The sequence below is a fragment of the Pelodiscus sinensis genome, chromosome 29 (assembly GCF_049634645.1).
Source record: "Pelodiscus sinensis isolate JC-2024 chromosome 29, ASM4963464v1, whole genome shotgun sequence".
Lineage (NCBI taxonomy): Eukaryota > Metazoa > Chordata > Testudines > Trionychidae > Pelodiscus > Pelodiscus sinensis.
In genome coordinates, this window is record NC_134739.1 from 8449032 (window position 1) to 8466910 (window position 17879).

Here is a 17879-nt window from a genome sequence, read left to right on the forward strand (position 1 = left end):
TTTAGACAGCCCCACCTCCAGTGTGGGAAAGGGGGAGCCGGGTTTTTTTCCATCATCTTCCAACGCTGCATGGAGAGGGCAGGTCCAGAGAGAACACTTAGAGCAGCTCTCTCAGCCACTTCAGTTCATATTGAATTCCATTTAATGCATCATGACTCTCTGCCTGGCTGACTTGAAGTGTAATTACCCCTGCGAGCCTACTCACTGAAGCACAGAGCAAGTGACAGTGACACAGCAAAGCCAGATGCTTCACACCAGGGGGCATTTTATGGGGCAACAAAATGTGGTTTTTTAATAAACATTTATTGATGCAGCCATGTGACAAGGTTAGAATCGTAGCTTCTGGAAGAACCACTTATTCTTGCCGGTCTTGTATCTGAAAGAGAGGCACAATCCACACATTAGCGAGAGCCTGGCACCAGCAACCTGAACGAGCTTCCATCTAAGGGGCCAGTAACACTCACGTCTCCCAGCCTGAGTCGGGCTCTGGAGCAGCTGCCTGCCATAAGTTTGTTTTGCAGAGGAAACTCACATGGGACTCTTCAGCCACCACCTGCTAGAGTCAAACCCAGAATCTGTTCCCAGGGCATTGCAGCCAGGCAGGTTGGCCACACTGGACCCACAGCTCAAAGCCCAGCCCATAATCCTGCTCTTGGCCAGAGAGAACTCGGAAAACACTCAAGTCAGCGCCTCATGCAGAGGGAGCCACCTCACTGTCAGGCAGGGTCTCCTTTGGGCTCATCCGAAGCGCCACAGAAGGTGGAGCAAGCCGGCTAGTAGACGTGGCAAGCCTTTGGAAGGCGAGAAGCAAAATCTCACCACCGGTGCCCACCCTGGGGGAATCCCACCCCACCACGTACAACAGCATCTCCCTGGGCAGAGCTGGTTGTGTGGTTATAATGCAACATGGAGAGCTGTGCCCCAAACCAAGCAAAACAAGGCCTATGATTTCCTCATTAACCCTTTATAGTTAGCAAACGGCAGGGGACTAGGGCACAACAGGACCGTGGCAATTCCCACTAGCTACCTTTGGCCTTGTTACCTGCACAGCCCCAGGTGAGAGGTCAGAGCAGACACAGAAGCATAAGCTTGCTGCTAACAAAGGAGCCAAGGCAGCCAGGTTGGCTGAAGAAGCCACCACTCCCTCTGCAGGCAGCCCCAAGAAATGATGCTTGCGGCTTGTTCAGAGGGATGCTAGTCACATAACTTCCTCTCTCAGGGACACTGATTTGGCTTCTCAGCGGCCTATATCAATTAGTGTAATTGTTCATGCAACCAGGCCACCCTGGAGTCATGTCCATAGGGGAGGGAATCCTGCGACATGCAGCTAACAGGTAACTCAGGAGCAGGATGTTAGTAGACCACAGTAACAAAATGAGGACACAGTCCCTTTAAGGTTCTATTTCCCCCTGCACTGGGCAAGGCTGTTCCCTGCAATATGCGCCCCTGGACTCATGCAAGGGCAGTATTGCTTCTACACATAAAACACTGCAGGAATCCTGCCCTTGCCACTAGAATGCAGCCCACCTGGCAAGGGACAAGTGCACACTGAAGGAGAGCAAGCGAGAAACAGTAACACCAGGCTGCATCCTAAGTTGGAAGTAATTTACAATTCATGCAAAGGGCCATAGCATGCTGAAGCAACCAGACTTTGTTATTGTCGCTGCAGGCCCAGTGGAGCTCTGTTCAGAAGCACGCTAGGATTCTCCTAGCCAACAGCAGGCAGGCTGGACACGCTTCACTTGAGAATGAGAACAAGCCAGCGGGCCATCACACACCGATTTCTTCTGTTCAATAAAGGGGTGAAAAGCAGCTTGGGGGAAGGAAAAAAAATTCCCCAACTCACCTCTCCTCGAATTTCACCTTGGCTTCACGCCTTGCCTTGCGTTTCAGGGCAGGGTCCCTGAACACATCTTTATTGACAACGGTTTTGTCCAGAGGAATATCGACAGAATACCTGAGAGAAAGCACAGCAGGCTTTGAAACATCCTTCAACGCATTTCACCCACATGCCAGGCTGTCAAGCATGGAGCAGGAGGCTAGCTGAAGTGCATGTCCCCCGCCAGCCCAGAGTGGTGGAACTGAAACATTCATAGGAGACAGTCAGGCCAGCACCTCTAATGGCCCAGTAGCCTTGCTTTGCCCCACTGTGCATTCAGCAGCACACACTAGCAGTCCATATCATGAAATGCTGGGTCAGCTACAGTCCCCAAGTACTCAGCTCCTTCTATAACTTTTTCCATCAGTAGATCTCTAGGCCCTATCCCAAGTCGTATTGTTATTACAAATCCTCTTCAGAGCTTACAAGAGGCAGGCTGTGCCGCCAGCCAAAGGGGAAAAAAAATGAAAGCCCTAAAATAAAGGCCAGTGCCACAAGAAATGCATGTGAGAAGTTCCAGCGGGTTGGCTGTATTAGTCTGTTCTAGCAAAAACAAGGAGTCCTGGGGCGCCTTAAAGACAAACACATTTATTAGGGCATTAGCTTTTGTGGGCTGTAACCCATTTCCCTCAGATGCATGAAAATTACTCCCCATTTTGGCATCCTCATCTTCTCAGCAATTGCTGGGAACAGGCCACATCCAACCTGACTGAACTGACCTCATTAGCACTGGTACTCAGCATAGTAATGCAACACTCCCATCTTTGCCTGTGTATACACACCTGCCAAACTGAAATTTCCATTGTGTGCAAACAAAGTGAGCTACAGCCCACAAAAATGTATGGCAAAATCAGGGGTGGACAATTTTTGATGGGGGGGCCACTCCAAGACTTTGGGAAGTGGTCAAGGGCCACTCTCTTCCAGGATATAAATGGAGGGGGTACAGAGTCTGGGATGGAGGTTGGGTGCATAGGGGAACTTGAGGTAAGGGATTTGGGGTGCAGGAGGGAGAATGGGGTCTGGGATGGAGTTTGGATGAAGGAGGCAGTTATGACCTAGGGTAGGGGACTGGGATGCAGGATTTTGGGATGTGACCAAGGCTAGGAGGGGATTGTGATCTGGGGCAGGAGATTGGGGTGCCAGATCTGGGAGAGGGTATGGATGCAGGAGAGACCAGAAGGTTTGGGTATATGTGGGGGGAGGGAGGGAGGAGAATGGCTGGAGTGCCAGAGGAGGGCTCTGGCTGAAGGCTGCTCGCTGCTCCTGGTGGCTCTGCTCCAGACATGAGGGAAAGGGAGGGAGGGAGACTTCCTACACTGCTCCTGCTCCCAGCAAAAATTCTCAGCTCCTATTGGCCGGAAACAGATTGGCCAATGGGAGCTAAGAGATTTTGCTGGGGAGGAGGGGGGGGAACAGCATGAGAAATCTTCCTCCCCAGTGGAGAATAGCTGGCTTTCTAAAACTGATCTCTGCCTAAGGGTTCCAGTGAGGGGGCCACGGGCCAGACCTGGTGGCACGGCAGGGCGAATCCAGCCAGCTGGCAGCCTCTTGCTCACCCCTGGCCTAAATACATTTGTTAGTCTTTAAGGTGTCACAGGACTCATCATCTATGGATAAGAGAATGTGTTAGAATGTGTTCACTGACCTCTCCCATAGTAAGCATCAACCTGAATCATGAAGATAAAGGGGTGGGAAAAATCATCAATGTCCTACCCCAACTTCTGACTCCCGATGCCAATTATCACTGGCCACCAATGCCAGCATCCTGCAAATCTATTCATTGAGCTGCACAAGGACGTAACCAAGGAAATCTTAGGGGTGTAGATTTTTACGGCTTTACCAGAGAGAAAAACTGCTTTTGCCATGCTGCACACTAAAAGCCTTTTACTAGTTCTATTAGCAGCATTACAATGAGCCAAGCCTGCTCACCTGGTGGGCATTAGATGGTTGTAGTTATAAACCTTCACAAAAGATTTGATCTTAGACCTCTTCGCTATCTTCTTTTTGCCCATGGCAGCAGTTACCTTCCGTGGGTACCGATCGATACCAGCCACCAGGGCGTGACTATAGGGTCGGTCGGAGGTGCCATCATCAATATTCTAAAATACACAGGAGACTTGTTAGCAACACACACACCTGGATTCTGGGAGGTCACCATAGATTTTTTTACCTTTTGAACAGATAAGTTTCTATAGCCTGATTAATTTAAGACTCTGGGGTAGTCCCTAGAATGCTCACACTGTATTCCAGGAAATGTGTAGCGGTTTCTCTTCTGCCAGCATGCAACTCCCATGAATAGTGCATGCAGCAACCTCAACTACCTAGTTCTAGGAGTTAATGTTTCTAGGTATCTCTGTTCTCAGCTCTGGAGAAGCAGCACATGGAGAAACAGCTTTTCAGACGCTCATACGTAACACCGAGAGAAAGCAGACGTTGAATTATCTTAGGTGCTTACCCAGCCTTTGTCACTGAAAGATCAGATCACCTCATGATCTTTAACATATTTATTCTCACACTACCTCTGTGAGTAGCAGTGCTATTATTTGTGAGAAACAGGCAGAAATTATCCCTGCACAGCTTCTGAGCCCAGGTCTATGCTGGGGGAGAAATTCAACTTGATACACACAACTTCAGCTATGAGAATTTCCGCAGTGGTCCCACTGGGGGAGGTCAATGGGAGAAACTTGTTGCTCCTCAGGACTGGGGTCAACAGGGGCACCCTTAGTGTTCACTTTAGTGGGTCCTTACTAGACCTGTTAAATCAAACCCCGGAAGATCGATTTCCAGAGCATCGATCTCCAGGTAAGTATAGATTCCCAGCACGAGTAGACAGATGCATGCTAACTCTGCTCAAGCAAGTGTACTAAAGGTAACAGCACGGACACTGCTACATGGACTGCAGCTCAGGCTTGCCACCAGAGTCCAAGTCCATCTGAGCTCCTGGGTTCAAGCTCAGGTTGCTTGTGAGAGCCTGTTGACTCCTGCTGAGAATCACATCCGCAGCTGCACCCCAAGGGGATTCAGTGACTTGTCTAAGATCCAAAAGCAATTCTGTAACAACAGGAAATTGGCTCAGGCTCTCCCCAAGTCCTAGATTAGTGCCATAACCACTGACAATCCTTAACACCCCAATGCAGCAGTAATGTCTGTACATGGGCCCTTACATGACCCACTCAGCAAATGTAAACAAACCCTCACAAATCTCACTAAACATACACAGCAACTAAGGCCTACAAGGGCGGATTTAACCCACACCAGAATTGTGTGGCAGAACTGAAGATTAGAACCCATAAATCCCCACTACGAGGGCTGGTGAGAGACTACAGTTCTGTAAGTATGACCCACATCACTGACATGTCACCAATGGGATGGGATCAAAGAATTCACGAAATGGCAGGTGTGCAGGTGATCCTTTCCCTTACATACGCCAGGCAAAGTCCGGCATGCCGGCCCAGCCTGCTTTTCAGCACCATGCAGAAGGACTGAGACATAAGACCGCCACCATCTGATGTGACTGCTTGGCTCTTGTAGACTGGGTGAGCTGGGCCGAACAGGTGATTTACCTTCACGATGACAGCTTTCCGCCCTGAGTAGCGCCCAGCCAGGACGAGCACCACCTTCCCGGGTTTCATGAACTTCCCCATCTCTGCCAGAAAAAAGCAGACATGAGAAACCGGGCAGCAGCCCAGGACCCCCGCAATGGGGGGGTCCCCAACTTGCCTCATGCCCCAAGGGAATGTCCCCAGCCCCGCACCAGACACCCACCCTCCGGGAGCCCCTACCCCGACAGAGAGCGGGAGCTCTCCGCCCCTCCGCCCAGCCCGGGTTCCGGGAGGAGGCCACCGGGCGGACCCCGCTCCTGCCCCGCCCGGGCAAAGCACTCAGCGACCATCCCCCTTCACGGCCACAAGCGACCTTTCCCCAGCGCACCCGGCAGGGCCCCACCGCCCCAGCCTCACGCACCGCGCGGATGGCGGCCGATGCCAGCCCTCCACCCCCGGACTCACCGAGGCTCCGGCTCCGATGGCGCCCAGACCGGAAAAGGAAGGAGCTGCCGCTTCGCCGACCTTTCACCCCGTGATTCCAGACACCTGACTTCCGCTTCCTCCCGCACTGAGCGCGCATTCACGTGATCGCTAGCCGCTACCTTCCCCTGCAGCCTGGCGCAAGCTGCCCCCTGGCGGCCGGCGGGAGCGGATCACGGGTCTCGACCTCACAGCGGCCCTGGTCTCTCTGGACCCGTGCAGCTGACACAGGGCCCAGTATGGCCTAGCCCGGTCTGGCTCTAAGGGGCAGACCCCTCCGTGCACGTTTCAATGCGTGTAAAAGGGTGCCCCATGCTACAGCTGCCCCTGCACCTTCACAGGGCAGCTTCCAAGGGGGTTTAACTCCCCAGCCTCCCTGTAAATATCCTACTCCACCCCATGGTCTCTTTAAATGGGGGCAGGTAAAGTTTCTAATGCCCCATGTACAGATGCATACACCCCCCCTCCCCTCAGCCAAGTAATATTTCCCTCAATTCAGGTTTTTTTCCATTTGTCATCAGAGGTATTACTTCAGACAGCCATGCCCATTTCTAAACTGACAATCCTTTCAAATCCATGCCTCAAAGGAGCTTCTTCCTCATCACCCAAAACAGCATATGAGATGGGAGCACCCAGTCTTCAAGAAGTTTTTTTTTTCCTCTATTAAGAAATCTGACTCACTCCCCCTTTGTGTCCATTCCGGCCTCCCCCTTTTTTTAAGCTACTAAGGATCTAACCTCGATTCTGTTCCTAAATAATGGTGCTGCAGACAAAGCTATAAAGGAAAGTATGAACTGAAGATTCGAAGTATAGAAGGAATGAGAAGGTACATTAAACAGTATACCTATTGACATACAAGTAGGTAATACAACATACACAAACCACCTGGACTTTTATTGTCAGCAATAGATACCGTACTCTCCACAACACAAATACATTCATCCTATTGCACATATACAGACCTAAAATCAGAACAAAATCAACATCAGAAATAAAATAAAGCAGAGACCTGAAAAACTGGGGCACGACCCAAACTTCTCCAGCATAGCACTGTAAACATAAAGAGGGCTAAAAATTAGAACAACCTGAAGACAAAATCCTTTATTAAACCATTGAGCCCCCCAGAAAAGCCTTTGTAGCAACCAGACGCCTCAGCTTTCAACTTATTTGTATCTGCCATAAATTGGACAAAACCATGCACAGATTTCAGACAAAAAATTGCCAAACCAATGGGGAATATTCCATCAACATTGGAAATTCTATAATTAGCTGTTGAGAAAGACAAGAAGTTAATCTACGTAAATCAGCTGGGAATTTCATCCTTGGACAAGTCTCTAAAAATACATAAAGTTTCATATCTGAAAGCTAAAATAGTTTCCACACATGGAAGAGTCACTGCTGGTTTTCATTCTGTTGCAGTAAACTATTTCTGCATGTAGAAATCTGCATTAAAAACACATGGAGGAATGTATTACTAATCCTTCAAAGAAAACTAACACCTTCCTTATAATGCTCTACAAATTTCACTCTGCTCCAAACACTGAAATAATTTTGAGAACACAGTTAATGGGAGGGGCAGATTCTGGTCTCTGAAGTTATTGGTAGCTTTTTCATTGACTTCAATGAGAACACATGGGCTCAATGTCCAAAAATCAGACTATGTAATTCTAGGTGTTTTCCCAACTAATAGCTTGAGTGCTTTTTATACAGAAAAAAGTTGAAGGCAGCCACCCTACTGCACCACATTGTGCATGCAACTGAGAGGATGTGACAGTGAGGAAATACTCCTTTTCAAGCTTCAAACAGAGCTATTTGAACTAGGGATGTCAAAGTGTAGATGACTATACGATTAACCGATAAGTTAATCTCGTTGTCTACACACATTCTATGTATAAGAAGCAGAAAGGTGGGGTGCAGTAGGAGCCAGTGCTGGGGGGGGAAGCTGGCTAAAAAGCCCGTTCTCAGCACCAGCTCCATGGTGCCACTTTCCCCCTCACTGCTGCCTCCATGGGGGGAAGGAGAGCAGGGGAGGCTGTTGCGAAGCAGCCTCTGTCCACAGTGGCCCAAGCTCCCCGTGGACAGAGGCTGCTCTGTGGGATGCAGAGCAGCCTCTGCCACGGTGAGCCTGGGCCCACTGCAGGCAGAGTTGCTTCGCGGAAGCAGCCCCGTCCGCATAGAGGTCTGAGCTCCCCACGGATAGTCAGCTCTGCAGGGAGCTCGGACCTCCCCACGGACAGGGGCTGCTGCCATCCCACACTGCTGCCTCTGTATCAGAGGCAGCAGCGCAGGGCAGCAAGCAGCCAATCCTGATACAGAGGTAACAGCGCAGGCTGGCAGGAGGCTCCCCAGGAGTGAGGTCGGATTGCACTGCCTGCCAGCCCTACCCCGAAAGACTACTGAATAGTCATGTAACCACTAAGATTTCATGCAATTACACGACTATTCAATTACACTATATCTATCATCCCTAATTTGAACAGTGGAGAAATGGGAAACAAAAGAAACTATTTTGACAGCCCCCCTCTAGCTATTAAATGTATAAATGGAGTGGTCACTCCCAACCTATTTCCCATGTGTCTGAGATCAGGATGCTCATGGTTTTCTGGGAAGCTGAAGGGAACAGAACACCCAAACCTGCAATTCTTTTGATGCCTGAAGTGATTTTTTCTCATGCAGTCTAAATGCCATGCGGATGACTACTTCAGCAATGCTGACTGATTTGACTGCAGATGTAGCTGTAAACAGGATTGGAAGCTTTGCCCTCGGAGCAGCAGAAAATTGTTACACAACAAACAATTCCACTCCATGCAGAAAGATGCTGGCCAAGAGACCCTGACCACAGAAGTGCTTTTCGGAATTACACTGGGAATATTAGACATTTATAACAGCCACAACTGATTTTCTACAAGGAGCCAGATGAGCAAGTGTTCTTGCAGCACAGGGGCTAATAATTAACTCAAGTTAAACACAGCAAGTTGAAAAGAGAATATTTGTTTATAGCATTTAACCCAATGCATCTGCCACAAAACCTAGGACTGATGGCATTCAGGACTTTGACTCAAGCTCCAAGAGGGAGCTGAGATTCTTCCAGAATGTACCTGAATGCTTAATCCAGTCCCCTATCACCAATCTGAAGAATGGATTTCTGCAGTCAGTCATGCTGCAAGATATAAAGCAATAGGCACCTACAGCTCCTGTAGAAACTGTTCCCAGGCCTCACATACTTTCAAAGTTTACATACACATAAAGGAGGGGACATCTGACTCCACCACTGGGCAAGTTCCATCAAGCCTAAGCAGCAGAAGAAAGGTGTGTCGAAAAGCCTCACGCAGGTAGCTCTGAGTGAAACAGCAAAATGCCACAAATGTCATCTTTTAAATATAAATTCTGGGGGTTGACCATGCAGCCATAGCATAGGAACCGCTTTCCCTGACCTCCATGGGAGCAGCTCCGATGCTATGGCTGTAAAATCAGGCCCTTCTTATTGCATTTCACTCCTGCTAATGCACTACACCATGGCAAGGCACCAACAGATGGGGAGCAGCAGCTCTGCAGGGAACAGCTGCATCCGCATAGGCCTGAGGGAGGTTGTGCCCAACCCAAACATCGGCAGCATTTCCCCACAGGCAGTCTTGTAACAGAGGTTTCCAGTGCTAAGACACTAAACTGCTACCCTCATAGCCAGAATCAGCTTCCAAAGGGATACGTTTGGTCAGAAAGAAGACTCCTCCTCTAGGCTAGTAAGTTAATACATTCCTACTGGGGAAAGGGGACTGATACACAAAGGACACATCAAAAAGCATCTCTGATGTTTTTCAGCTGCCGGACAGCCAAGTCAACAGGCAGGTTGAATTTCAAGTTGCTCAGGCGGCTGAGAATGTTAAGTGCGCTCTCAAAGCCTGTGTTGGCCATGTAGCTCCAGGGCTGATAATGAGCGTGTATTAGCTCCCCAGATTTGCAGATCAGATTCACCCAGGAGACGAGGCGCTGCTCGTTCAATGCCATACACACCAGGGCTTTCAGTTCAGAATCCGCGCTGCGCTTGAATGGATCGTGCTCTGTGAGGACAGTGTGAACAGCCGTCAACAGGCTCTGCTTGGGGGTAACGGTGATGCCTCCTGTCACAGGAAGGGCAAAAGACTGGGAGAGCTTGCGTGCCGGGGACTCCACAAAGGCGCGGCCGTTCTTGGCATTGTAATACTTCACAAAGAGCTCCCAGGGGTGCATGGTCTGTGGTGACGAGGTAAATGCAGGAATCAGACATGCAATGGGTGCCAACACCAAGCTCATGCCTTGAGAAGAGGCACAGAGCCCGTGAGCCATCAGGTCTCGGATGGCAACAGTCAGCTCCTTCCTCACGGCCAGAGTCAGCTCATCTCTCCCTCCTAAGGGGACATCCTGCATGGTGGAGTAGCTGAGCTCACGATCCTGGAGCTGGTACGTCAGTGCCAGCTGCCTCACTTGGTCTACAGACAGTTCCAGTTTCTTAATTAAGGGAGAATAGTCCTTATTGGCCTGGTCCTTCTGCCAGAGCGTGCGGGGGATCTGACCAGTCGCACAGCCAAACTGACTGACAGCGAATATCTGCAGCACAGCAAGCATGCGGCGCATAAGGTGCAGGCCTGTTTCTCGCATCTTTCTGGCGTCCTCTGGGTTCACTGGTTGGTTAGGGAAAGAAGAAGTGTGGTTATTACAGAATCAGATCGATCAATGCTTGCTCCTATCCACAGAGAGCTCTTCACCCTCTCCACTAGGGGATGCACTGGCTATGGTGCTGCTGGTTGGGTGATTCCTACCGCCTTGCTCAAGAGACAGCGGCAGCATTTCATACTCTTGCAAACTGGAAAATGGGGCCTCAGACATTCATGCGTCCCATTCTCACACCGCATCATCCACTGTAAACCATGTGGCAGAGAAGGAATCCTACTATGGCTGCTCTTTCAGCAGGTACAAGTGACCACAGTAGAATTTCAAGATCTCTAGGGAGTGGGGAAGGGGGTTTCAGGCTGATCTGTGGATATTTACAGGATGCCAGAAGCTTTTGTGGAAGAAAAGTTGTGCAGAGAACTAGTTACCACAGGGAATAAATTGTCCTGATCACTCCAGAACCCAGGACCAAATCAAGCTCTTAACTGAGTGATCTCATTGTAATCTATAAGGAACAATAGATCCACGAGCAAGAGATTTCTGCTGATGAGAAGACCAGGACTAGGCCAGATGGAAGTATGCAGGCCAAGACTGGGTATGTCAGGAAAGACTGCATGGTACCTTTTGTGCATTGTCTGCTGCTAGATAATTACTGGGAGCCCTTCATTTGTGTCAAAAAGCAATCCGATCCTTCAATGTGTTGGTGCACATTCACTGTACGATCACACTGGCCAGCAGGGAAAGGTATGAGTTTAAAAAATGAGGTTTCTGGCTAATTGGGCTGGATCAATGAGAGGGTAAGGGAAATCACTCAACACAGGAAAAACAACACTGAATTTATAAAGCAATAGGATGCCAGTTCCCGCAGGTTGGAAGTCACCTGAAAAAAAAGGGAGAAGCAATAAGAACCAAACATGTGTCAATTTCCCACCTCTGTTATTCCCATGATGCAACCTGGCATTTGGTTTGTAGGGGCCGCTTCCAGGCTTTCTGCCTGAACATTCACAGGGTCCATCCTCCACCTGGCCAGGGCTCCCGACTTCATCTAGAATGAAGAACCCACAATGACAACAGGTTGTTATTCTGCATCCTCATGTCAGCTGGAAGATCTAGGCTACATATCTCATGCTGTAAGGCAGTACTGCCTCATATTCCTCTACACAGGGGGCACCCTCCTGCCTCTCTGCATCACGCCTCTCAGTGTCCCAGGTTCTCCATACGCTATGGTCTCACCATGGAGAAGTCCATACACCAATGAGCAACCTTCCTGGTTATCTAAGCCAAACCCAGCACTGACCCTGAATGAAGTTGATGAACATCTCCAGGTCTCGTATTTGGGTCTTCAGCTGTTCTACCAACTGCTCCTTCACCCTCGCTGGATTCACAATCTGGGCAACAGCTGCATCTACTTGCTGCCGCAGCTCCTCGGGGGACAGTGATGCGACATCCTCATTCAGGTTCATATCCAGCTTCTTTATTAATTCCTCTATAACAACCTGCAGAACATTACATCTATTGAGTGGCATGTTCCCATGTGGCCCTCCCACCTGCAGAGCCAGAATGCTGCTTTCACTGACCAGGGATGTGAAAGGTTGACCCGTAAGTATCACCCTGAACCAGTGATGCTTACTGATTCTGATTAACTGGTGGGGGCTGGAGCAGCTCTCCGTCTGCTATGGGCAGGGGTTGCTCCAGCCCTCCGGGGCCTGCCTCAGCCTGAGCACATCACGGGCAGGGCAGCCTGTCGGCAGTGGTCCGGGTGTCCGGAGCGGCTACTGTCTGCAGCAACCCGGGCGAGTAGCATCTCCCCCTCCCCCTTAACTAGTTAACCTTCACATTTAACCAGTTAACCAATTAAACGGGATTTTACATCCCTATCACTGACCCACAAGTTCATTTGGGGTGAAGCTAATCCAGGCTTTATTCTGTCCAATAACAGTAAATTGTAGTAGTCCCTACGGATGATACTCATGGGTATAGAAAGAGTTATGATGTTGTTTTACAACTGCCTGAATCAGCTCTGGACACATGCTAGCATTCTCAAAGAGGCACCATAAGAAAGTCGTTAAGGGCCCAGGCAGAGAACCCAAAGGCTTTACCCGCTGTCTTTCCATGACCACGGACTGTGGTAGTGAATCATAGCTGCCCTCTTGGTAAGCAAAGGTCTCCAAGTCATCTAGCTGCGTCTTGAGCTGCGTGATTAGCTCTCGCTGCTTCTCCTTCCGGGCCTCGATTCGCTCCTGATTCTCAGCCTAAAACCAGTTTGTAGGAAAATAGTAATAGAAGTGTAGCCGTGTTAGTCTGGTGTAGCTGAAGCAAAATGCAGGACTATGTAGCACTTTAAAGACTAACATGATGGTTTATTAGATGATGAGCTTTCGTGGGCCAGACCCACTTCCTCAGACCAAAGATCTGAGGAAGTGGGTCTGGCCCACGAAAGCTCATCATCTAATAAACCATCTTGTTAGTCTTTAAAGCGCTACATAGTCCTGCATTTTGTAGGAAAAGAAACTGAACATTCCACTCATAGCCAAAGCCCTGGAGACAGGACTGTGACACAAGTCCACCTTACAGCCCATGCAACTAGTGAATTCTGGGCACCCTCACTGACAAGAGGCTCAATCATCACCTCTGTACAAAAGCAGCATTTCAGAAGGCGTTTTGCACCCTCCCATTCTAGTTTCACTAGACAGAAACCACCTCAAGTAGAGAATTTTGGTGTAAGCAGCCAGATGATCATGTCTCGGAAACTTCTGGAGCTCTTACACATCTCAGAGTGAAGCATTAGCCTGACACCGTGCCCTATGTAATGAAGGGTCAGGGCGCTGTACATAGGTTAACATTGTATGTAGCTCTCTCATGGTTAGTGCTGGACTCCCAGAAAACACAAGGTCTCAGCATTGCTTTGGATGCAGTTGCACTACATGTGGACGTGCTTTGCCAGGCCCTGAAAGCTACACAGTTTCAGCTGCCAGATCTTCCTGATACCATTCTACAATCACAAACTGCATGGCACTTTATCTTGGTGTCCCCTGAAGGGGATTTCAGGCTTAGGCTTTCTGGATAATGCACTAGACTTGCACACAAGTGAAATCAATGCAACCCATTATTTCTCAATCAAATGGAAGTTTTTATATTGAAAGTGGCACTTACCAAGCCCTCCAGGTATTAAGCATGGAATAAAAAGCAGAACATATTCAATTACATTCTAAACTAGATTAGGGTTTGGTTTGAATATTTTTCCCCCAAATAAAGGAGCTGAAATTTTATTTATTTAAATAAAACCTCATTATCCCACAGACATTTGGGATCCTTCTGAATTGCACACTAAGTCAATTAGTGCGAAGACTGAAAACCCTGTTCTCTGCTCCTGCATGGAAATTAAGGATAATGAAGCAAGTGGCTGAACTGGACTTTGCAAGCAGCACTACTACCTACAGGCAGAATGAGAGGGAGGGCAAGAGTTCATCCAAGAGCCAGAGCCCATTCCGCTCACCACTGCCAGCCCAGGGCAATAAACAAGCGAGGTTAAAATGGGGCATTTTTAAAACAGCAGATGGGCAGGAAATTGCCACTGGTCAAAGGTTGGGTGTACGAGACTGGAACGGGAATGAAAGACTCGTGACAGTATCCTACTTAAAAACTGATTCATTTGCAAAGCAGCAGCATGAACAGCGAGGGTGCGGATGAAGCTTCTTTGCTTCTAGGAGTAGCAGAAAGTCCCTGCCTGCTAGTTTTAGTGATGTGATAGTGGCAGAGCAGGTGTTATCAAAACTTTTAACATTTTAAAAAAGGAAAATGGCAATCACTCAGACTTCCTACGTGCCAAGAGGCAGCAACATTTCCATTGAGCCTCCCTGCCCCTCTCCTCCAGCGCATGGCTCGGTGCACAGGGCTTGCTCTGATGCTGACCCAGGCATAATTTGCTATGACACACCTTGTTCTTTGTGCATTAGGAAAAGGTGGAAAGGGGTGTGGAACTGTAAATACAATCTGACACCTGTACAGATAAAAATGAAGACTGTCAACTTCCCCGTTCTGATGCTAACGGAAAGGGAACATTAATGCAGGAGGCTAACATGCAGGTATTAACACTGTGTAAAGACCAAGCATGAAAAGTCTATGTCAGGGGTTCTCAAACTTGCAGCACAACCACCTTCTGACAACAGAAATTACTACACAAGCCCAGGAAGGGGGGGACTGAAGCCTGAGCCTGTCCAAGCCCTGCTGCCCTAAGCAAGGGTGGGAGAAGCCAAAGCCCCATTGCCCTGGGAAGACTGAGGAAGCAAAGTCCAAACCCAAGGGCTTCAGCCCCAGGAAGGGGGCCTGTAACTTGAGCCCTGCTTCCCAGAGCTGAAGTCCTTGAGGTTTGGCTTCTGCCTTGCACCCCAATCATATCTAAGCCAGTGCTGGTGACCCCATTAAAATCCTGTTTAATTGTTTAACCGGTTAACCAATTAAAGGGGGCGCGGGCAGGGGGTACCACTCCAGCCCCTGCCTGTTGAGCACCCAGGGCATATCACAGAGGGTACATTTAAACTACATTCTATTTTCGAAAGTGAAAGTAGCCTGGATGCGTTGTTTTTTTCAGGAAAAAAAACCCTTTTTAAAAAAAACCGCATAAGCCTAATTTTAAGGAAGAGCGGGTTTTTTTTTGTTTTTTCAAAAAAAGTTTTTTTTCCCCCAGGAAAAAATGTGTCCAGACTACTTTCACTTTTGAAAGTGAGATCGGAAGAAGATATGCAAATTCCCGTGGAATCTGCATATCCTTTTTCGAAAACAGAACATAGTCTAGACATAGCCAGAGAGAGGCTGGAGCAGTCTCCTGCCAGAGGCAGTCAGGGAGCTGCTCCAGCCACCACAGGTTAACCCGTTAATCTTTCACATTCCTAGTCACAACCCACATGAGCAGGGCTCATCAAGTGGGGGCGAGCCCCGCGCGCCAGCCACACGGTTCGGCACATTATGCATGCCCAGACCGCATTGCACGGCTGTGCCGGCTTGTAATCTACTCGCCCATGATTACACTAATTGTTAAGCCCTGCACATGAGAACCACTGAAATTCACATGGCTGCTGTACCTTGAGTGTCTTGTACTAGCCCTGGGAATACTAGCAGACCAGGCAGAATCCTATATCCTACAAAGTGCCCTATCACTTCAGCTTCCTCCAGATGGAGATTGCTGGGCGCCCTGTAACTTTCTCATCTCAACTGGGCATTTCATGGCTGAGGTGCTAAAGTGAACATTCACATTAAGAGTCAGTCCATACAAGTGTAAGAAAGCCCTGTGCATGCATGTTAAACAGTGCTTTAGCCCAAGAACAGATGGTCCATTATATGGGCATTAACAGTCTGCCCACATTTGCACACATTGGATTAAAGCCTTTTCAAATAAGGTGTGAATTTTGGGTCCTTTGACCGTGAATGAATTCCCCATAAACCACACAATTCAGAAAATCATGTAGTGCAAGCAGTGTCATTCCATTTATGTGGGTGTGACAAAGGTGTACCTAGCATCCATGACTCATGAGAAAAACATGCTCAGTATGTGACAAGCAGAAAGACAGCAAGGAAGTGTGACCTACTGCAGTCATTCTAACTTTTACTGAGTTCTCTGCATCTCTCCCCCTCCTCGCCCCCTTGCCCCGAGACAGACCATGATGCGGCTGCTGAGGGTATATCCGTGCTTTAGAAGCACAGCTGCAGCTATGTCCTTCTCGATGACACTTCCTAAAGGAAAGGACTGGCGTCACCAGCAAATCCTCTCCCCACCCCACTCTGAGGCAGTCACCGTTCTAATCTAAAGCGACTCCAATCACTTGAAGGCACGTCTGTTTGAACAGCTGTTTGGAGAGCAATTGCAAAGCCTAAACTGAGGTTGTGTCTACACTTGGACTTGCTTGACTAAGCTTTTATCATTGAGGGTGCTTAACATTCTCCCTCTCCCGAATCAGTTTTGCCTCAGCAAGCGTACCTGTGAATCCTGCTTTGTCGGCAAGAACACTTCCCTGTCCAGAAAACAAAAGCTGCTCATAGAGGGAAGAAGAATTTTGTCAGCAAAAGTGCAAACAGCATTCATACATGCTGACTTTTACCAACAGGACTATGTCAACAGAGACTTGTTCCTAACAGCTGGTTGAACAGACACATCCTTAGGTAACCCCAAAGGCTCTGAGACCACTAGAGAGAGTAAAGTCTGTTCTACAGGATCAGCTAAGAGCCAGTTGGCTTTTAGCTCATGCAGTAGAGGCTCATAGCTTTTAACCCCTAAAGTCCTAGGCTCAATCCAGCCTGCAGACATTACACTTAGACACTTCCTAGCCCACTAGTAAATGCACCCCTCACCCTACTCCCTGGCAGTTGCTGTTCTAACCTAAAGTGACTCCAATCACCTGAAGGCACACATCAAATCGCAAGTCGAGAGAGCCATTGCTGGCTATGTTGTGCATTTGGTGTTTTGTGCACAGCCCGTTCCCCTCCACCCACACACACGTTTGCGGGGTTTCACGCAGCAGCAGGGGAGGGGGGGGAAGCTTGCCGGGCCGGAGGGTGTCGGGGGGCGGACCCCACCCTGCTCTGGCACTGCCCAGCTGTGGCGCGACCCCTCCCCCCTGGGCGCGGGGGGCGAGCCTAGGCCTCGCGTCCGGCCCCCGCCCGCACTCACCGGGGCCTCCCCGAGCCCGTCCCCCAGCGCGGCCGGGCAGCCGCGGAAGGCGAAGTCCTCGAGGTCGCGCAGGAGCCGCTGCTGCTCGGCGGGCCCGGCCCGCGCCACCTGGCGGAGCCGGAACTGCACCTGGGCGAAGTGCGAGGCCAGCGCCAGCAGGGCCCCGTGCAGGCGGCGGCGCTCGGCGCGGAGCCGCGGCAGCGAGCGGGGCGAGCCCCCCGGCGAGCCCGGCCCCGACCCGCACGGGTCCCCGGCCTCGCCCTCGGCCGCCTCCCCCACCGGGGCCCAGCGCTCGCCGGGCCCCAGCGCGCCGCCCTCCGCCTCCATGGCCCGGCCGCCGCTAACGGGGCCGCTCGCCCGCCGCCGCCGCCGCCGCCATCTTGCCGGAAGCGCGCCCAGCCGGGGGCGCTGCTTCCGGGCAACGGGACGGGGTTTGTGAGCGAAGAGGCGGGGCCGTGGCGGGGTTTAACGGCCTGGGGGCGGAGCTTGTTAAGGGGGCGGGGTTTGTGCGCATGGGGGCGGGGTTAATGCACATTGAGGGGGTTGTGAAGGGGCGGGGCTTATGGGCATGGAGCGGGGTCTCGTTAAGGGGGCGGGTGGTTTATGCACATAGAGGGGGTTGCGAAGGGGCGGAGCTTATGGGCATGGAGCGGGGTCTCATTAA

The 17879-nt window shown here is 50.1% G+C and overlaps 2 protein-coding genes across 4 annotated transcripts; both read right to left on the reverse strand.

Annotated features, from left to right (window-relative positions):
• Positions 1 to 284: 284 nt before the first annotated feature.
• RPL27 (ribosomal protein L27) lies at positions 285 to 6022 on the reverse strand. Of its 3 annotated transcripts, none has more exons than XM_075911595.1 (5): positions 5887 to 6022; positions 5443 to 5525; positions 3809 to 3978; positions 1847 to 1957; positions 285 to 553 (listed from the first exon to the last, which is right to left on the reverse strand). In XM_075911595.1, exons 1-5 carry the CDS (start codon positions 6002 to 6004, stop codon positions 529 to 531), a joined length of 507 nt encoding a protein of 168 aa, XP_075767710.1. In that variant the 5' UTR covers positions 6005 to 6022; the 3' UTR covers positions 285 to 528. The 3 variants fall into 3 exon arrangements, with proteins under 3 accessions (XP_075767710.1, XP_075767709.1, XP_006125761.4); XM_075911594.1 differs by having other exon boundaries at positions 285 to 556; XM_006125699.4 differs by having other exon boundaries at positions 285 to 376; positions 5887 to 6012.
• Positions 6023 to 6779: 757 nt separating this feature from the next.
• On the reverse strand, positions 6780 to 17597 carry RUNDC1 (RUN domain containing 1). Its single transcript, XM_075911592.1, has 5 exons — positions 17216 to 17597; positions 12651 to 12803; positions 11849 to 12047; positions 11483 to 11596; positions 6780 to 10562 (listed from the first exon to the last, which is right to left on the reverse strand). Exons 1-5 carry the CDS (start codon positions 17540 to 17542, stop codon positions 9697 to 9699), a joined length of 1659 nt encoding a protein of 552 aa, XP_075767707.1. The 5' UTR covers positions 17543 to 17597; the 3' UTR covers positions 6780 to 9696.
• Positions 17598 to 17879: the final 282 nt, after the last annotated feature.